General features: G+C 47.9%; 1 protein-coding gene across 8 annotated transcripts in view; it reads right to left on the bottom strand.

The window, feature by feature from the left end:
* LOC100744512 overlaps positions 1-18,473 on the bottom strand; it is a 148,248-nt gene that overhangs the window by 12,081 nt on the left and 117,694 nt on the right. For all 8 annotated transcript variants that reach the window (XM_033324605.1, XM_033324604.1, XM_033324607.1 and 5 more), the window contains 2 exons: positions 14,122-14,197; positions 4,041-4,167 (listed from right to left, as the gene is read on the bottom strand). In XM_033324605.1, the coding sequence (XP_033180496.1) occupies positions 4,041-4,167; positions 14,122-14,197 (203 nt within the window). The remainder of the gene's footprint in view (positions 1-4,040; positions 4,168-14,121; positions 14,198-18,473) is intronic.

Below are 18,473 nucleotides of genomic sequence, written 5' to 3'. Positions count from 1 at the left end.
GCGACGATCCGATCGTCCGACGAAGTCCAACGGAATCTGGACGAGGAGCGCGCAGATCGAGTTGCCGACAAGTTTTTAGCGATCGCGGGGAAACGTCGACGTTTATTCCGCCGCGGTGAGACTCGGTCGAACGCAAACTTTCCTCATCGACAAATCGATTTACGTTGGAGAACGGGGAGAAAAGTTGCGGGAAAACAAGGGAGCAGGGTGAAGGGAAGTCGAAATGTCGGAGAGAATCGCATTACCTTCGGGGTTATTTCGTCCAGTGAACGCGACTCTTCGGCCGAACGATTTAGGTCGCTCGGGGAGCAAAGGGAAAAAGAGATAGAGAGACACGCGTGTCTGCGATTCAGCGAGAAACGCGGCACGTCGCTGCATCGTCGGATGCGTTCCGATAAAACGTGACTCGTTCTTCGCCGCTGTTTCGCGTGTGCTACATTTCTTGAAAACGCGTCGTGACACGGAACGAGAGGATCGCTGTCTCGGAAGGCCAAACTTTCGAACGAAAGAGCAAGACAGAGGGAAAAAGTTTCGCGAAAGCATCGGCGAGAGAGCTCGAGGTTTGAGACTTCGATTCCTAACCGATGAAAAGTTTCGCTCCGATACGAAACACGATTTCAAAGGGAACCGCGGCACACATTCTTCGTCTTTAGCGAACAGGGAATTAACGAACGAGGGGATTACCGTGGGACGTTTCGAAATGGTTGACGCTGGGAAAACGGCGTGAAAGCGTTGCGTCGTCGGGAAAACGATCTCTGGTCGATAAAGCGCTTAATCGCTTCCGCTAGTCGTCGATTAGTCCGCCACGATACCCTGCGCGTTCGCGGGGTAATCGCAGCTTGTCCTGCCATTCGGTTTTCTTCTATTCTTCGTAAAGTCGACCTTTAACCGGACGAGCGCGGCAGGAGCGGAGGGAGAGTTAAATAAACGCGGGGAATCGGGGCCACGATTTAAAATTTTCAGATAGTGAAATTAAGTGTGGTGTTACGTAACGGAGCAAAAGGGGAGGGGGAATGAGAGGGAAAATTAAAAGTCGAGAGCCCGAGCAAAAATATACGAGTCCGCCCGCTAAATCCACTTAATTCCTGCTACTCCAATAAGTGTCACGTGAGCGTATCCAAGTGGAGGAATGGTCCGGATGGAAGGGGTGAAAAGACACGCTCGCTTTTGTCCACGGAGAAATTTCTTTGTCGATATCGGAGAGCCATTGGACCGAGTCAGATTAATAGCTGTTCTCTCTTTCTCTTCCTTTTCTCTTCTGGATCTCGAGAACGGAGCAAAAGGATGAGCCGATTCGACTCACGTAATGCTCGTTACGCGTCGGCCGATATTAACGAGCGTCGAGGAAAACGGAACTTTCGTGCCTTCCAAAACGCGAATCGGAAGCGGACGTATCGTACCGAGAATAGACGAGTCTCGTGCGATCCGTTTCTGCCTTCCACGGCCTCCGGGACCACATCGCGCGATCCGAGAAATCGATCGGTTAGCCAACGGTTGCTCCTATCCTTCACCCAGCTCTTTCTTCCTCTTAACCTCCGAGCTTTTCCTCCGCCTTTCCGACTTTACACCGCGTGGCTCTTCCTTCAGTCACGATAGATGGCGGCGATCTCGCTCCTTCTCTCTCTCTCTCTCTCTCTCTCTCTCTTCCTAGTCTCGTCCCGATTCGTCAAACATTTATTCGGCACGATAAAGGCGACCTCGTTCCACCTGTACGGGGACAACGCGCATCCACCTCGTCGACGTATATCGAAACGTATCGCGAACTTTATGCTTTTCCACCCCGTCGTTCCTTCGCCCTTTTTACTCCGTCCATTCCAACTGGTTCGATGAAATACTTTTATAGACGACGTGGAATAAAATTCGGAAAGGGAAATTGAATAGAGGCTTCTTACGTTCAAAGCTGGGTGCCGTCTCGGCCGTGGACGAGCCATCTCTTCAACGAACAAGCGCGCGACTCGGTTTTGCATTCCGCATGGTGATCGGCCGCGTCACCGCGGTCGAATTCCAGGTCTCTATTCTTGCTCGCGGGTTCTAGAACACGCGCTGATATCGTACGTAACCTGACATTTTGTCCGAGGGTCGAGGAAGCTATGGAAACGACGATTAATCGACCAGAGTTTTATATTCACGAAACGTTGCTCGGTCAACGCTCCAACGAAACAAAATCGCCATAATTAATATCGATGATGTCGAAGTGGTCACCGCTTCTAAGAAAACTCTACATCTGGTCTGTTTAGTCTTCTCAAGCGCCGAAGCTATCGACAGCGTATAGACGAAAGACTGCGACGAAGACAGACCGTAAACGGTAGACAGGCGACGTTGGCTTCGGGGTTTTCAGTTATCGGGTAACACAGCTAGCGTGCGGATCTGGACCAGTTGAAATTGTATTCTTACTTAGAATTACGCTTCTATTTAAGCATATTTTCTACCTTAAAATTTATCCGCGAGTTTCTACACGTCAAATAACCTCGACAGATAAAATTTGAGAAACGTATATAAACGAAAGGTAGAAACCGAAGAAATTTTGTAACTCAGAAGTTTCGTAAATATCCCGATACTCATGAACCGATGGTTACACGAGGAACCGGTAATGGCTGACTTTTACGTTTATCGCGTGACACGAAACGCTTCGATATTCGAACACTCTCCTAGTTTATCGTCGCCTGGTCGCATTTGTATGCGTACGCGAATATTCTACCTTTTCTCCTTTGAACGAGACTCGCAAAAACGCAAATTCTCCGCACTGCCGGTGATATTGGTTTCGTTGTTCGTTCAGTATCAGAGTAAACGAACGTCTTTACGATCAGCCAGCCAATTTCTCGTCAACTTGCAGCCACTTGTTACGACTCTGTATGCGCATAAACGACGCTTACGATCTCCCAGTCGTTATCCTTGCGTGACTCGCAGAAGAATCGAGGAATTATTTGACCAGAGCTTTAAATATATTACACGTTGGCTCAGTGTTGCGACAAATCGTTTCAAACGGATTTCATAAACACGCGATACCGATCGATTAATCTTTCCTTTGCGAATCTGTTACACGGGACTGGTAGACGTTCTGTCACGCGGCTCAGCTTCTCGGTAGACAAACCAGCGAACTCTAGTTTTCGTTAATTTCTCAGTTTCGTTACACAGGTACGCTGTTGTCGATGTTTCCCACGAGTTGATTTATTACAAGTGGATGGCACGCAAGTAACAGCAAGTCTCGAGGCAAATTTAAAAAATAGCGTTTGTAACGTGGTCGCTTCTTTATGCTTTTCATTATATTTCCGAGTGGTTCGCTTATAAACGCCGGTGTACGTAACGTAAAAAGTTCCAGCTAAAAACATAATCCAAAAGTAAACTTGTTAAATAAAACAATAACATGGTAGTGAGTCGCGTCATTTTCGTATCCAGCAAACCTTCGTTACTTTCCCACCGACTGAACTCAATTTCGCGACACGTCGACAGCCGTGAGAGAAAAAAGAGAAGCATTCGCGAAATGTTTACCTTAGATCGGACCACCGACGCATGTTCGCGGAGGTAATTGCGCGCGTTTCAGCGCATTGCGTAATACAAAAATACGTCTATACGCGCGTACAGATACGCTGGATATTGAAGTTGGATACGAGATAAAAGAGCCGAGTAACTGCTTGCTCTTTCCTTCTGTACTTTTACCGGTCGCTCGTAAGTGGAATTTCCGTCGATGTCGCTCGCTTTGTTAGTTCTCGTAACGGGGGCATCGCCATGCGCGAATCGTTGCTTCTCTTCCTTCTGGATCTCGTTGATTCGTCTTCGTCCTGTCTTCGAGAAGAGCGAGAGCGAGAGCGAGAGACAGTCGGACAGAGAGAACCGTGGTCGAGATCACGGGAAGGTTAATCGCGCTCCGATCGAGCATGAGCGTCGAGCGGAATTGTACAAAGATAATCCGTAAAGTAGAAGGCGGAGAAGATGCGGACAGCGGATGTCGCGCGCGTGGTACGTGGCAATACGATGATCAGATACCAAAGTCGGAACAAGAGTGCGCGACGTTGCGGCACACAGGAGAGCTTTCAACTCACGTCAACTTTAACGCCCTCGACGCGATAGCTGTGCTTCGTAGGTTCCCCTCTAGGCACGTATCTGTAGAATTCCTCGTGATCCTTGTACCACGTGATGGAGTAAAGCTTGTCCGCTTCTAGGTCGTATCTGAAACAAGAGAGCAAACGATGCGTGACTTATCGTTAAGAAAAGCGCCGGTTGAATAGTTTCTCGACCATTTGTTTATCCATTTGTTTGCGTCCGGGGTTTCGCGCGCGTGACAATACGCAAGAGTGAGAAGTTTCTTTCTAATAAAGAACGGTACAAAGTTGTTGGGCGAGCTGGAATATTCAGGCCCGTTCGGGACGCTCGATCGCGAAGAATTCACACGTTTAATGTTGTAATAGGAATGCGTTCAAACGCGTTTCGCGAACGAGAGCTTGCATATTACTTTGCATGTAATCTTCACTCTCTGCAAACGCAAGGTTCTGATCGATTAATCGCTTCCTGGTATCGATTCTTGAATTTTCTGAGAAATGTTCGATGCGCCGGTGCTATTATACGTATATGTACGTTCTGTGTCTTTGTATATAGAAGAGGTTCTTCTTGCATGTATAGTTGTGTCATCGCATCGTATTTCAATTATTTCTATCAAGATTACTGGATATGAAACAGAATGGCCATTAAACAAATAAATAAATATTTCGTTTTCTCTCCCTTCCTCTCTCTCTCTCTCTCTCTCTTTGTATATCCTCGGCGCGTTTCTCTTGGTTAATATCGATTAGTCGAGACCGAGGACGAAAGCAGATGAAACGGTAGTCGTGACGCGTACGAACCGCGGAATCGTTTCTCGATTAGTCGCAGAGTAGACCGTTTCGATGGTTGGGCCGTGCGAGTAATGGAAACTGTTACCGGTTTCCGGCAACGTATTTGAAGTATCGAGCGCGCGTTTGATGTATTTTTTGCTTTACATATCGGAGATTTCGTTCGTTTATCCGATATTCCATGGAATCGTCTCATCTGGTCTCGGTGTCTCGTTTTGTTTCGTTATCCCGGCTGTTCGGTCTTCTGCGGTTCGCGAATGTTACGTAACTGAACGTTGTTGCGTTTTGGAAAAGGCCGGTGAACGTTTTTCCATCCACAAAGGGGAAGAAGCAACGGGAAAAGGAAGAGACGCAGGTAATGCGAAGGGTGGGAACGGCCAGGCAAAAACGATTCGGGTTCTCGCGTCGCACGATAAACGAGGCAGCGGTTGCCGAGAATCGTGCGAGCTACGTGTTCGTCCGTAGGTATGCGCTTTAACGTGATTACAATGATGCCCGGCACGAAGGAAGGAACGGGCCACTGTCGCGTGACAAGCTTCCAACCTGGCGAACAACAATTACGGTAATTGATCAACATCCGCGATCCAAGCGTAGCGTCGCGAATCGCATCAATTTGCTAATCGAGTGCTTTCCTCTCGTTCATCGTTCTCCCGTCGGGGAATTAAAAAAAAAGGTCCCTCGGAGGATTCTCCGTTCGCGTCCCATCTTCGAAAACCGGAAATCTTTTAGCTCGGATAATTCCACGGAATCGAACGTCCGGAAGATTTTACAAGCAAACGTGGTTTCTTCGTCTCTTCCGCCCTTCGTCTTTTTCCTCGGATCGTTTCCTTCGTCGTAACGAGATCGAATCGACCTCCACTCTGCCGTTCTTCTTCGGTGATCGTCGTTCGTCAACACCAATACCGTTCGCGTTCCGCTATCGGAATCGCCGATAAAATCGCGAAGCGCAACAGGCTATTCCGCTGGAGCGCGAGCTGGAGTGCAACGCGATAATTAATATTTGTAAAGTAATTAAACTGGCACGTTTGTGTTGGAGTGGAGCGACGATGTCTGGAGTCACCGTGGCGCGATACGTCCTGCTTTTCGGATTCGCTGGCTGCCTCGCGTAATAGCATCGACCGTATCCGGCGGAACGATCGCGGATAACGCGCGACGGCGAAACTCGCTCGTTGGAAAACTCGTCGACTAATACGCGGTACTTTCATCCTCGAATTGGACCGTATCTATTATACACACTCTGCTTGCGGCGATCGTCTCGATAACAAAGCAGCGAGAAGACCAGCTTACGTTTACCAGCGATTAAATTTTATCCGCGTCGTATTTTATTCCTCCTCTGGCATTCCTAGATGGCTGGATGCAACGTCGTTTCTCTTATTGTCGTGCGCGTCTAGCCTCGTGTCTCGATCGTAATCGTCTTTCGGAATTTACCCCGTCGGCTTCACCCCTTTCCTCTCTGCCATTCTCTCAACTCGTTAAATTGCGTCGCAACGGAGAGTCGGTCGATTACGTTTCAACGTAGGCGTTCTATATCGTCGAGTCAACGACGAGAAGAGTACGATAAGGTAGTTGCACGCCGCGTTACCGTTAGATACCGTGCACCGTCGTATGGAATACGTCGATGCTCCGCTGTAGGATGTTGTATCGCGACGTCGTTTGTACAGTCTGTTGGCCAACTAGCCGGTTACTCGGTTGCTCGGTTGCTCGGTTGCTCGATCGTTGCACCATCGCGAAGCGACACGGTCGCATAGTGACATCGTTGCATAGCCGACGTACCCAAGGGGGGCATCCGGTAGGGAGGGGTTGCTCGGCTTCCGCTTGCATTGGCACCGGTGCTGCTGTCGCCATCGCCGTCACCGTCGCCGCCGTGGAGGTAGCTCCCTAGTTGCCAGCTGCAGCTACCGGAAAAGGGATTGCCGCATTCGAGCGTAGGTGCACAATTTGGAGGGCTGCGTCGTGGGATTGATTTGCATCCTCCGGCTCATTTGCCGGGTCGTGTCCTGCGGGAACTCCCCCTTCGCCTCCCCTCGGATTTCCAAGCTCGCGCGCTCTCACGCTCCGCCTTTCCATTTTCTTTTCTCTTTGTGGCGGCTTTCCCAGCTTTCCCTCCTTTCTATATAGATCCTACCAATTTTCTCTTCCGTCGTATCTGCTTCTTTCCCTTCTTTCCACCCTCTTCCTCTCTTCCCTTTGCTTTCCCTTTCTCCGAGACCTTGCCTCGTACACGGCAAAGCGGAAATCTTTTGTTTCGACTCGATTCCATCCGATTCGATTCGATTCGTCGAGTATGCACGTGCGCGCACGGTATCCGCTCGTCAACGAGCTACAGCGACGGTGCAGAGGACCGCGCGCCAGGCAAATTTCTCTGTTCTTTGATCAAATTATCGCGTGTCGGATTTGCGAGTCGCGGTAGAACGCGCAAGAGGGAAGCTGCTTTATATCCACCGGGCACCCCATTGTTCGCAGCGGAGAGAGATTCGGTGCAGCAGCGGAAGGGCTGTAGCTTCGACGTATCGCGACTGTACGTCGTATCCTGTATGCGCGTAAAAGCGTTCTTGACGTTGGAAAATTGCCCAACTATCTTCGGTCCGTCGTCGCTCTATCATCTCGTTCGATGGCCCAGACGGAGCTCGGAGAAAGCGTTTTTCCGCCTTCGACTACCATTCGCCGGCCGTTCGAAGAAGTTGCGCAAAGTTGGAAGATTTGTAACGAAGAGAAGTCGATCGTTCTTCTGTTCGAGAAGTTACGCGTCTCGAGAAAGGAGTGCGTCTCGGCGTAGAACGTCGCAAACGACAGTCCATCGCACACTCGGTCTTCGGACTTTGCTTCCGATTCGAAGATTCCGTTGAACGCTTGCGAAGCGTTAGTCGCGCTCGGAAGGATTCGCTCGCGATCTCCGTGGCGATGAAATTTCCCGGAATTTCGACGGGTGCCAGCAAGAAGACGAGGAGGGACGGCTGCTCGCGCGCCAAAATCACGAAGGAACTTGGTCGTTGGTCTCCGCGCCCCGTTAAAGCCGCTCGGAATGCCGTTTGGAGCGGGACGAAACAGGCGAACCGGAATTGAACAGGACAGAGAACGGAACGGAGAATGAAACGAGGTGAGCTGAAACGGGTTGCCGGAACGAGACAGGACGGAGCGAGGTTAGGAGCGGGATACGGAGAAGAGAAGAGGCGACGCGCCGGATAAACCAACAACCGAGCGCTCGCTGGGGACGGTAAACTAATTTGCAATTTATACCTACGTCGGAAAACGATCCCCGTCTCTTTGCTGCGTCATGCTGCCGTCCTGGCGCTCCACTGGCACCCAATATCAAAGAACTTCGTGTACATGCTCGTCGTCCAACTCTTTCCTTTTTCCGCGAGAGAATGTCGCTTCTGTCGAGAAAAACGGTACGTCGACCCGGATAATCGAGGATACCGAGCCAAACAAACGACGCCTTCTCGCCCTCCCTCCCCCCTCTTCGCTTTCATCCTCTCGCCCGTTTCCTCGCCTATCGCTCGACCAAGCGACGATCGTTTCCATCGAATACGACTCTGCGACTCTGGACACGACCTACCGACTCCTAGCGTCCTCTGAATAAATCACATCGATTTTAAGAGTGTACGAGAAGATGCCGAGTACCGCGCAACACTCCGAGCGAAATGTCAATTTAGCTTCGAAGCTCGTTAATTACGCAAATCGTCTCGTTGCCGTTCTCGCCTTGCCGCTCCACCTTCTTTTCCTTCCATTTTTCAAACGACTTTCGGCAAGTCCTATCCTCGACGAGCCTCCCAAGACGTCCGAGAATAAACAGGACATCGACCGTATTTATCGTCGAGAACGTCGCGCCAGCCTCACTTTATAAAACTCGATGCCGATCGTCGTACCGTGGCTGCTTGAAAATCGAGAAACGAGGGACGAGAGGAAAACGATACCGCCGCTGTTTCGTTCGCTCTTCCGGCCTATGAACCAGCTATCGCGAGCCTTATTCCAGAAGCGAAGGAGAATGAGATTAGAATACGAATGGCTGGTTGTTTTGGCAGGACTATGAGGAACGAGGACGTGGAGAAAAGTGCCGCGCGAACGTGTCACGTTCCACCGTTTGAAAGAAACCGAACGGAAGGAAACGACAACTGAACGTAAGAACGAAGAGTCGGAAAGAGTACGTTCGTTTGGCTGGTAGATACCTGGGAAAAATGGAAAGTCGCGAGACTTTGGACCTTCGGTCGTAAAGTGAAAAGACGGCGACCTGCTACGCCAAGGTCCTCTCACACCTTCTCCTCGTTCCGAATTTCTCGACGTATAGAGCGGAGCTCAGACTCCGATTACACAGATCTCACGTGCCTTTTGCTATCTCGTTGCCATGTCGATACAACGGTACAGCACCAAGATAATAACGTTCGATCGTCTACCGATGCTACTTGCGTATCGGTGTTGTCCACTTACAAAATTAAAATCTAAAAAAAGCAACGGCGTGTCTCGTACACACAGCGTACGACACGTTTCTGGCAACTGGGTCAAGCTATAACTTTAAAGCGGTAGAAAATAGATGAATATTTTATCGGATAAGCTGAAATTGTTCCGAGTGGCGCGTCGCGCGGTACGTGCGTCTTCTTCGCAAGCGAAATCGTTTCAAGATTGCAGCGTCAATGCTAAAAAAAGAAGCGATACGCAACAGTATTTATTATTAGGCTAGTAGGATTAGTTAGATACACGACGATCTTTGCTTCGTTACGTATTTTGCGACGAGAAGACGACGACGAAAACACGCCGATCTTTGTCTCTTCCGACGATAATCTGTGCCTCGACGTCAAAAGCAACGAGGCGATATTTTTAATCTCTAGGGCGGCTAAATCGATCGATCAAAATACAAGAATAACGAAAAAGTTTCAATTCAATATCGCAACGTTACGCCGGTTCGCTGTTCTCAAGTTATTGAGTTTCAAAACGTAATAGTTCGATAGAGTTTGTTCGAGGATACGTGCCAGCGGCGCGCAGGATATGCCACTCCGACTGACGAATTTTGCTTCTCAACTTTATAATTCGATAACGCACGACCGATTCGCGAATTCGAACAACTCCATTCGACAACCTGCGCTCCACTCGCGTTGCGACTTTCTTCTCCGTTTCTCGTCCTTCTCCTCGCCATTCCATCACGCTTAGATAGATTTTCCGATGCGTCCGAGATACAATCGATAACGCGTTGATATTATACGACGCGAGCATTGGTCCCAAGAAAAATAACGCTTAAGACCAAAATTGGAAAAATCTCTATCTTGCGCACGGCTTCGTGTTCTGTGAATTAATCTTGGGATTTTGCTCGGCAGCTGGCTGGCTACGCGGATGGGATCAACGCGTTGATTCGATCGATCGGTTTTCGCGATCAACGTTGCAATTTGGTTCGACGCGTCCGTCTCGCTGGATATTATCGAGCGATCTCGCGGTCTAGGTCGACGACACGTTCGCGAAAATCGATTTTCCCTGGAAATCAAAGTCGACTCGGCAATTGCTCGCTGTTTCTTACATTGCTCGTGAAAACAAGTACCCACTAGAAATGCAGGCGCGCGCGATATCCAACGGTCGACCTTATTTTCTTCGTGAAAAGTCGTTGAGTCCGCGCCACTAATTAGAATGCATATTCCGACTAGCCGTAATTGTAGGACGCGCAATGCTGGCACCATAATTTCATTACGTCTTAATTAACATGGTGGCACGCGCGCGGAGCTTAAGGATCCACGAAATATCATCGAGGACACGTTACACGGTTAATCCACGACCACGGTCGTTGGTTCCATCTTTTCCAAAGTGTATTTCGATGTTCCGCGTGACTTTTAACGATTATTTAAGTCGTGTTACGACAAAGGCTTTGGCGATACGATCGAGAAGGTGACGGATGTACGCTCTTGTCTGTGAGTCACCTGACACTCGCTAGTTTCCAGCGCGAGCCTTAACGAGACAAGTTTTAGTAAAATACGTGTAATAAATCTTGAAAACTTTCAACAGATTCTCGGATAATTCAATGTTTCTTACAACATACGCGATTAACGAGCGTTAGCTTCGTTTTACGACAACCCGCGTGAAAGATCGAATCGAAGCTGTAGAATTTTTCTTGTACGAAAACTCGTTTCCGAGTAAGTCGGTGTTCGGGATTCCTGGAGTTACACGCGCGCTGTACTCGAATACGACGTAGACAAATTTTTCTCTCATATTCCGTTTAAACCTTCAGCTTTTGTCATTTTGTCAATGTCCAGGGCAAAAGTAGGACAAAAAGTAAATGATTTTTCAGAATTTTAATACTAATAAATAAAATTATCGCGTGATATATACGTTTGTGTCTCATTTCTCATTCCTTGGTATTCGATAAATACGAACAGTGTTTCAAGCAAGCATTACATCGACACGTGTCGTATGTATGCAGGCGTAACGCGCGAGATCACGTGTAAATGTACTTGTATTCGACAGATTTTTATTATCGATTTATTCCGAAATAATGCTACGATAAAATGTCACTCCACATTTTCGATTTATTTTTTCATGTAGATTTATACCACTCTTTCGTGTTTTAGTACGAGCCCGAAAACAATCCGTATAAATCAACAGAGAAATTAATACGAATGATCGATATTTCTACCGTATTCTATCTATCGTATCGAAAACAAGCCAGATATCATGCTAATTTACATGTAGCGCATTACCGTTCGAGTTAAAAGTATTTACCAGTACTATCGCGCAACATTAATTCGCAAGTAATGGAATAACGTATTTCGGTACGATACGCGTATTTTCAAGCTTGCGGATAACGTATTAAAGTGGCCGAAACTTTGTACGATTATTATTCCAAAGTTCTTCGTATCTTCGCTATGGTAATAAGCTCGCGGGAAACGGGAAACGGGAAACTCTCTTCTTTAAAACGATTTCAGTTTTATACTGTTACGACTTTCCATTCCTGAGATATCATCGTTTAAAGCGGAGCATAATGTTTAACGTTTTAATATCGTCTTCCTATTTCCGCGATCGAATCTCACACGCTCACCTACAGTTACTGACCTACCTCACAGGCTCCAACGTCTCACGGGATGGTCAGCGGCACGTTGAGTCGACGACGTTGTTTTTACTATTACGATCACGCGCACGCATTCTCCGCGATGAAACAGATACCATTCGCTATTTCTCGTAATTTAGAGCTTTCAGGTTTTATATCTCGAGAACCGATCGAGTTGTTAATCCGACGCGATTACAAATACGAAATCACACCACGAAATTTATCCGTTCGTCGCTGTTCTTCGATACTCGCGTGTTATACCGCGCGTTATGCTATTCCGTATGACTTTATTAAAGCTACGAAAACAACCCTCTGTTCGAAACTCTGTCCTATCAACGACTCTATGATATTTAAAACTCCCATGGAAAGCTTTATGCCGGAGGGTTTTAAAGCCTCGTGCCCTACGTCGCGTTACTCCTTCGGCGCGTTCCGTCTCTGCGAGGGGAATAGATGTCGTCTGGTATGGGAATGAACGGCAGTTTGGTCAACTCTGCGGAAGTTTCGCAGGGTTTAGTTGGCTGTAGTAACCGTTAAGGCGCGTACTCACCAGTAAACATGTTTGCAAACATTTTACGACCATTCTACGATTTTCTCACAAACGCTTCTTGTATCAACCGACTCTCGACCAGTTCTAAAATCTATAGTCGACGTTCGCCTAATGATTCGTTCGGCGCTATTCACGCGACTGTCGTCTTCTCGAATCTCTGATTGATCGCGCACTGAAAATACTGCGATTTGGAAAAAGTCGAAAGACACCAGCTATCGGTATGGGCATTTGTTCGTATGTCCGAAGCTTCGAGCTAGATTTTATAAACGACGAAACAAAGATAAGGAGAAAGAAACGATCGAGCAACACCGATAGCCAAGTACTCGGATGCCTTGCATCGTCTTCGCCTATGAATCGTGGTTAATGGAGATTCGTTAACAGAGATTCGCCGAGACCCGTCGTTTCCTACCGGAAGAAACTTTGATTCCGCGCTAACTACTGGACTCGCGCAATTACCGGCCATACGACAACCCCGACGAAGATGGGGAGAACGGACCGCTACGATGATCGACGCAGGGACGCTACAGGCTGCGCGCTCCAACTCGCGTTCACTGGAGGGCGAAACGTTCGTTCGAGTTAGGCGTTCGAATTCGTGTTCCAGGCAATAGACAACGGAACGAAAGTTCTGCATAGTTGGAAGCAACTCGGCCCTTATTCAACGAGAAGCTCTCGTGGCTGTGGACGAAATCTGCAAGATTGCCGTGTAACCGGAAGAGGAAATGGCACAGGGACGTCACGAAGCAGACGCGCAAGGAAGAGGCCAGGGTTCCGCGAACGAATTCGAAAGAGATCTCGCGGGAGTCGAAGATTGTACGCGCTCGGATGCCTCGGGAAGCATCTTTTTCAGGCGAGAAACCCAACAGAGGTAAGAGGAAGCTTTGCCGCTCGGATTGCGGTCTACGATATTGCGAGTATAAATAAATAAAGCGCGAGGAGAGAGCGGAAAGATATCGAGATTCCTAGCTCCAAGGGATTACCGATCCATCCTCTTCTTCTCGTCTTATTTTTAATCTTATTTACCGTCTCGCTCGGACGCTAAGCGTAAACTCGATACGTTATTGGCTGGCATCTTATCGATGTCTTTACGAGTTCTTCTCGTCTGGTTTCCCTTGCTGTAAATAAGAGAGAAAAATCGCTCGACCCGTCTTCGCGTTTCTTCGTTGCGGTTCCCACTCGTATCGGACCGCTCGATCGCTCGCGTCCGACTGCAACGGCTTTGTCGTTTTCCAGGGATTTATTCGCTGGATGACCGCGAATCGATTTATCTCGCGTGCATTGAACGCGTGCTGAAAACGTCGCCAGCAAAGTAGAATCGTTATGGGAGACTGGCGCGCGACGACGCCACGTCGAGTCAGACGAAAAATGCCGACGGTTCCTACGACGCCATCGTTCGCAGGCGTTACGACACCTGTTAGCCTCGCGCACAACGTACTTAGCGAACGCGACGCTGCACGGAAAGCAATATTTTCCAATTAATAACGTCAGCTTCCTCGTTGCTCGTATTCGTATGTCAGCCGTTTCTGTCTCTTCGAACGTCCCGACATTTACGAACAACGACGTACGCGTTTGCTTCGGCGATGATTTCGCGCCCGTCGTTCCCGAATGTGGCATCGTTCTGTACGATCGATCGTCGTCGGTCGATCGAAAAAAAGAGACGCGGAAGGACCAGCGAGAATCTCTTTGAAAACGACGCCGCTCGACGACGTTGCACCACGTCCGAGTACTCTTACCTGCACTCGAGAAGCGCACTCTGGCCCCTAAAGGAGTACGGCGGGACGCTTATGTAAAGCAGCTTCAGCCCAGTCACTGTAACAGAAAGAGGAAACAAACTTTTTGTATTTTTTTTAGACACCGACGGCAGCCATATCTCTCCCTTTGGTCTTCTAACTTTCGAGAAACGGGGTGCGAGGACTAGCCGAAAGTTAAAGAAGCGCGAGATCTAGCGCATGCTTGCTAGCTGGCAACGGCGTCTTTGTGACCGTTGCCGAGGATCTCTTTCGATTCAAATGCCGCCGAACGCTTGACCTACTGAGAAGCGCACAATGAAAGCATTAAAACTGAACGCCACTCTGTCCCGAATGACATTCCTATGATAAAATCTCGCTGCGACCTTCGAGTCGACCCGTGTTCGACTTGACTCCAGCCACCGACCATTACTTAGTACAAGGAAGAAAAGCTTGGAAAGTTGTGGCTCGATCGAATGACCAAGAGGCGGGGTACGGAGGACGCGAGTGGATTGTACTAGATGTTCAAACAATGCTCCGCAAACTCCATTGTACCGTCCTTTGTGGCCGCTTTCCTTTCTTTCTTCTTCGCTTTCCCATGGTCCTCCCTACTAGAGAGGTACCCGGAAGAAATTCCATCGGATCCGGTTGCCGCGAACAAACGACAAACGACACGTAACGATAAATATAAATAAGTAGGTAAATATAGAAAGAAAGCAGGTGGTACGTGTGGCGAATCCGATTGGTAGAGTGGCCGGTACAGCGGAGTCACTAAGCTACCGAGCAGAACCGAGAGAACGAGACCCTGTCTAGCGCTCGGTGCTCGGTTCAAAGGGGTTTGCGTTTAATTAAGCTCGTGCGATATTTTACGACGGTGACGGTACGCGTGGCTATTCCACGGAGGGCCGGCCTTTCTCTGCATCGTAAAATATACCGTCCGTAATGTATCGTTACGCGAGCAGTGCACAGAGACCGGCAGGTGAGTTTGCTTGAATTATTTCCTTCGGAGAGACGCAATTTTTCGTACGTCCTAACGTGATTTCGAGGCGAGCCTCGACCGAGTACGACTCTCCGTTTCGTCCCATCGCGTTTTCTTTTTTTCTTTTTTTTTTCGCTTCTTTCCTTCTTTTTCTCTTTTTTTTTCTTTTTTTTTTTGGAAGCGGAATTTCTACACAACGTAACTTCGGCCCGCGAGTCCTGGACGTTTCGCGTACGTGGCTGGCTTATAAGTTACCGTGCTGGAAAGAACCATTCCCAGTGGTTAATCTCTTCCACGGTCGTACCGCTTAATCCACCACTCACGAACCAAGATACATTGTCCTTCTAATTACCCGGACTATGATCTTAATGGACTTGGAAATGCCAAGCGCGTCAGTTCCGTGTGCAAATTACGTAAACGTGGAAGGACTCTTTAATCGCGATGGTACGCGTTACGACGCGCGACTGGCCAACGCGAAAAAGCCGACACACGGCCGTGTTTTAAATGCGAATTGCAAATTATCGCCGTTGGGCTGCATAGGGACTCGCCATTCGGTCCTCGCGCTTCAAAGGTATATAGCATGCAGCGTACTCGTTTGGGACTGGCAATGGGGCTGTATCGATTTGCATCTCACCGCTTGTTTTATCCTTCCAGTTATACTTCGATCAGCCGTTTCGTCGATGAAAACTTCGACTTAAGCTTCTATGTGAAACCTCGTGTCTCGCGTGCTCGCACGTTCCCTTCAACGCCGATACTTTTTAACGCATAGACGGGTTTCGATTACGTGTCGTTATCTCGAGTTAACAACTACGTTGCTCGTGTATACGCGTTTCCAATGGTTCGTCGAGCGCGATTCCATTGATGAAAAATCGATCGATGAGAACCGTGAGAAAGGCAACGATGACGTTTGCCCGAAGAAATTCGATTAGGCGCAAATTTGATATCCGTGCATTAACGAACGTTAAATTAGTTTTCGAATGAATCGCGACTCGCTGCGAATCGATAACTCCGCGCACAGAATCGCCGGTTTGACGTCTCGTTTTGGCTTTGCGGGGTCCGGTTTGGAGAGGTTCGTAGCCACGACAATAACGTCGCTTACGGTGTACGTAACGGAATCGTCCATTGAATTAGAGTGCCCGCGGCGTTTCGAGACAAGCGAGTTCGGGTCCGGACTACTCAGCTTTTGGCCGAACGATCGTGACGCGGGTCACAAGTGCACCCTATCGGCCGCCTCGATTCGCTTTCTCCGCGTTCAGGAATTAATTGCACGCCGGTTCGACTTTGAATAGCCACTCCAAGTCGGCTCTCCACCAAACTCGCCGCTTTCTCTACGCGAACGCGTCCTGTGCCTTCTGTTCCTCTACGTCAGGTACTTGGTCGTCAACGATGCTATCTGCACGATGGTATGTACGGTCCGGTCGAACAGCGTATACGAACGGGCATAAGGCGATTATTTATGGAAAAGTAAAAACGAAACGTAGAATGCGTCTTTGTTCTACGAGCGTTTCTCTTGGTCGTCGCGGCAAAAAAACGAGTCACGAAAATCCTTGCCGATCGTTACTGCACGATCGACGTTAAAATTCGTTAGGAGCGATTCTTCGTTAATTTTGCGCAAATTAATCTAACGAGCTTTCTTCGCAGCGTTGATTCGGTATCGGCCAGGATTCCAATTAAAGCCACAGAGAACCGCTAGTTTCGACGGACCCTTCTCGAATTCTTCCGACCAAATCCGCCAAAGTGAAATTAACGAAGAGCTGTTTAGCTGGCGTTTACCGCTGTACTTCCTAATGTCCGCAAATGCTATCCGTGATGAAATGTCCGAGGCGGAATTCCGGTAACGCGATACGGTCGTTGCTACCAGAAGCAATACCACGAAAATACCAGAATTTTCATTATTACCGTTCTATTACCTCTTATTTTCTATTTGGTTTACCCTCGTGCGATAGGCGATCGATGTTTCAAAACTTATTTATCCACCCGACGATCGATAATTCTCAAGCCGTGTGACAAATATAGGATGGATTCTCAGCTAGTCTTAATGCGAATTCCTATAGTCCAGTGTAGTCCAGTTTTCAAACAATCACCAACGTTTTATGGCATGTTGAACGTTCCATCAAAGTTCTCTTTGGTAGATTTCCTATAACCCGTGTATAGCTGGTTTCGATGGTTGAACCAGAAAAATGCTTCGAACGCAAGTCCGCTGGTATCAAACGGAGAACGTACTCGTGTTAAAAAAGCTTTCAACAGTAGTGTTTTCTCGCAAAAAAAAAAAACAGGTCTTTTGTATTTTTCAAATCATATTCTTAAATTAGAAAAAAGAGCGATCTTTTGACGCGAAATTTACGAAAATTTATTTACTACGAATAAATGAAAGATGCAGAGAGAACGATAGAGTTTGAAGATGATTAAATCAAGAAGCAACCTAGTACGGTATACGCATACTTGCAAAAAAATTGCAAAAATAATTTCCTGCGGAACGAAGCGCCACGTGAAAAAGTTTCGTTCTATATTTTCGATTTGTTTTTTCGCGTCGTATCGCTCCCCTGTCGATTACTCGAACGCTCTACACGCACATATTCGAGTGCAAGAATGCGAATTTCAAATAGCCGGTTTATCCCAAAAGAACAAAAGACTTTGCATTTTATCTGTGAACTATGTTCATCGTCATCTCGTCAAAACGGGACAACGTCGCCTCGTTTTGACGACGTGCGTCACGATTTCCCGTTGGATGCGCTAAATGCGCACCACTAGCTTTCTTTTCTTCTTTTTCAAACATCGGACCAGCGTGTGCAGCGATACGATCGTATCCCGCGTCTATGTACGAGATGTTTTGTCCGTCTCTAGTGCTCCGGTTAGAGAAGATCCGTCCTCGAATTCCGCCTCGATTCGTCGAAATCGTAAAAGCCAATTTACCTGTGATTCAAGGCAAGCAAGATTAATTGGCACGGTAACGAGAGAGCGATACTCATTGAGTTCCGTTTTTCGTCCGGAAACGCACCGGGCTCTATTCCGATTTCCGTCGTCGCACAATATCGTCACGAGCTGAAAAATTCGCGGTCGGCGGAGAATGGTGAAACGCAGCAACCGCCATACAAAGATAGTTCTCCCTTAGACGTTTTTTACTCTGCTTCCGAATGCTCGCCGCGAAAAGGCTTACGGTTAAAAGCGTTTTATTCGCATAGACGCGCGTAATTCGCTCTCCCCTCTCGGTCAATTCGTAACGAGTTACGATTCACGAGCCATTTTTTATACGTCGAGCGTGTAATTGTATGCGCCAGTTGGTGAATCATTTTCTTTTTCTTTTTTTCCTTCTTCTGCGTTTTTTTTTTTTTTTTTTTTTTTTTTAAAAAAAAAAAAAAAAAAAAAAAAATTAAAAACA

This window comes from Bombus impatiens, unplaced genomic scaffold (assembly GCF_000188095.3).
Source record: "Bombus impatiens unplaced genomic scaffold, BIMP_2.2 scf_4016, whole genome shotgun sequence".
Lineage (NCBI taxonomy): Eukaryota > Metazoa > Arthropoda > Insecta > Hymenoptera > Apidae > Bombus > Bombus impatiens.
This window is presented reverse-complemented; position numbering and strand designations above follow the sequence as displayed.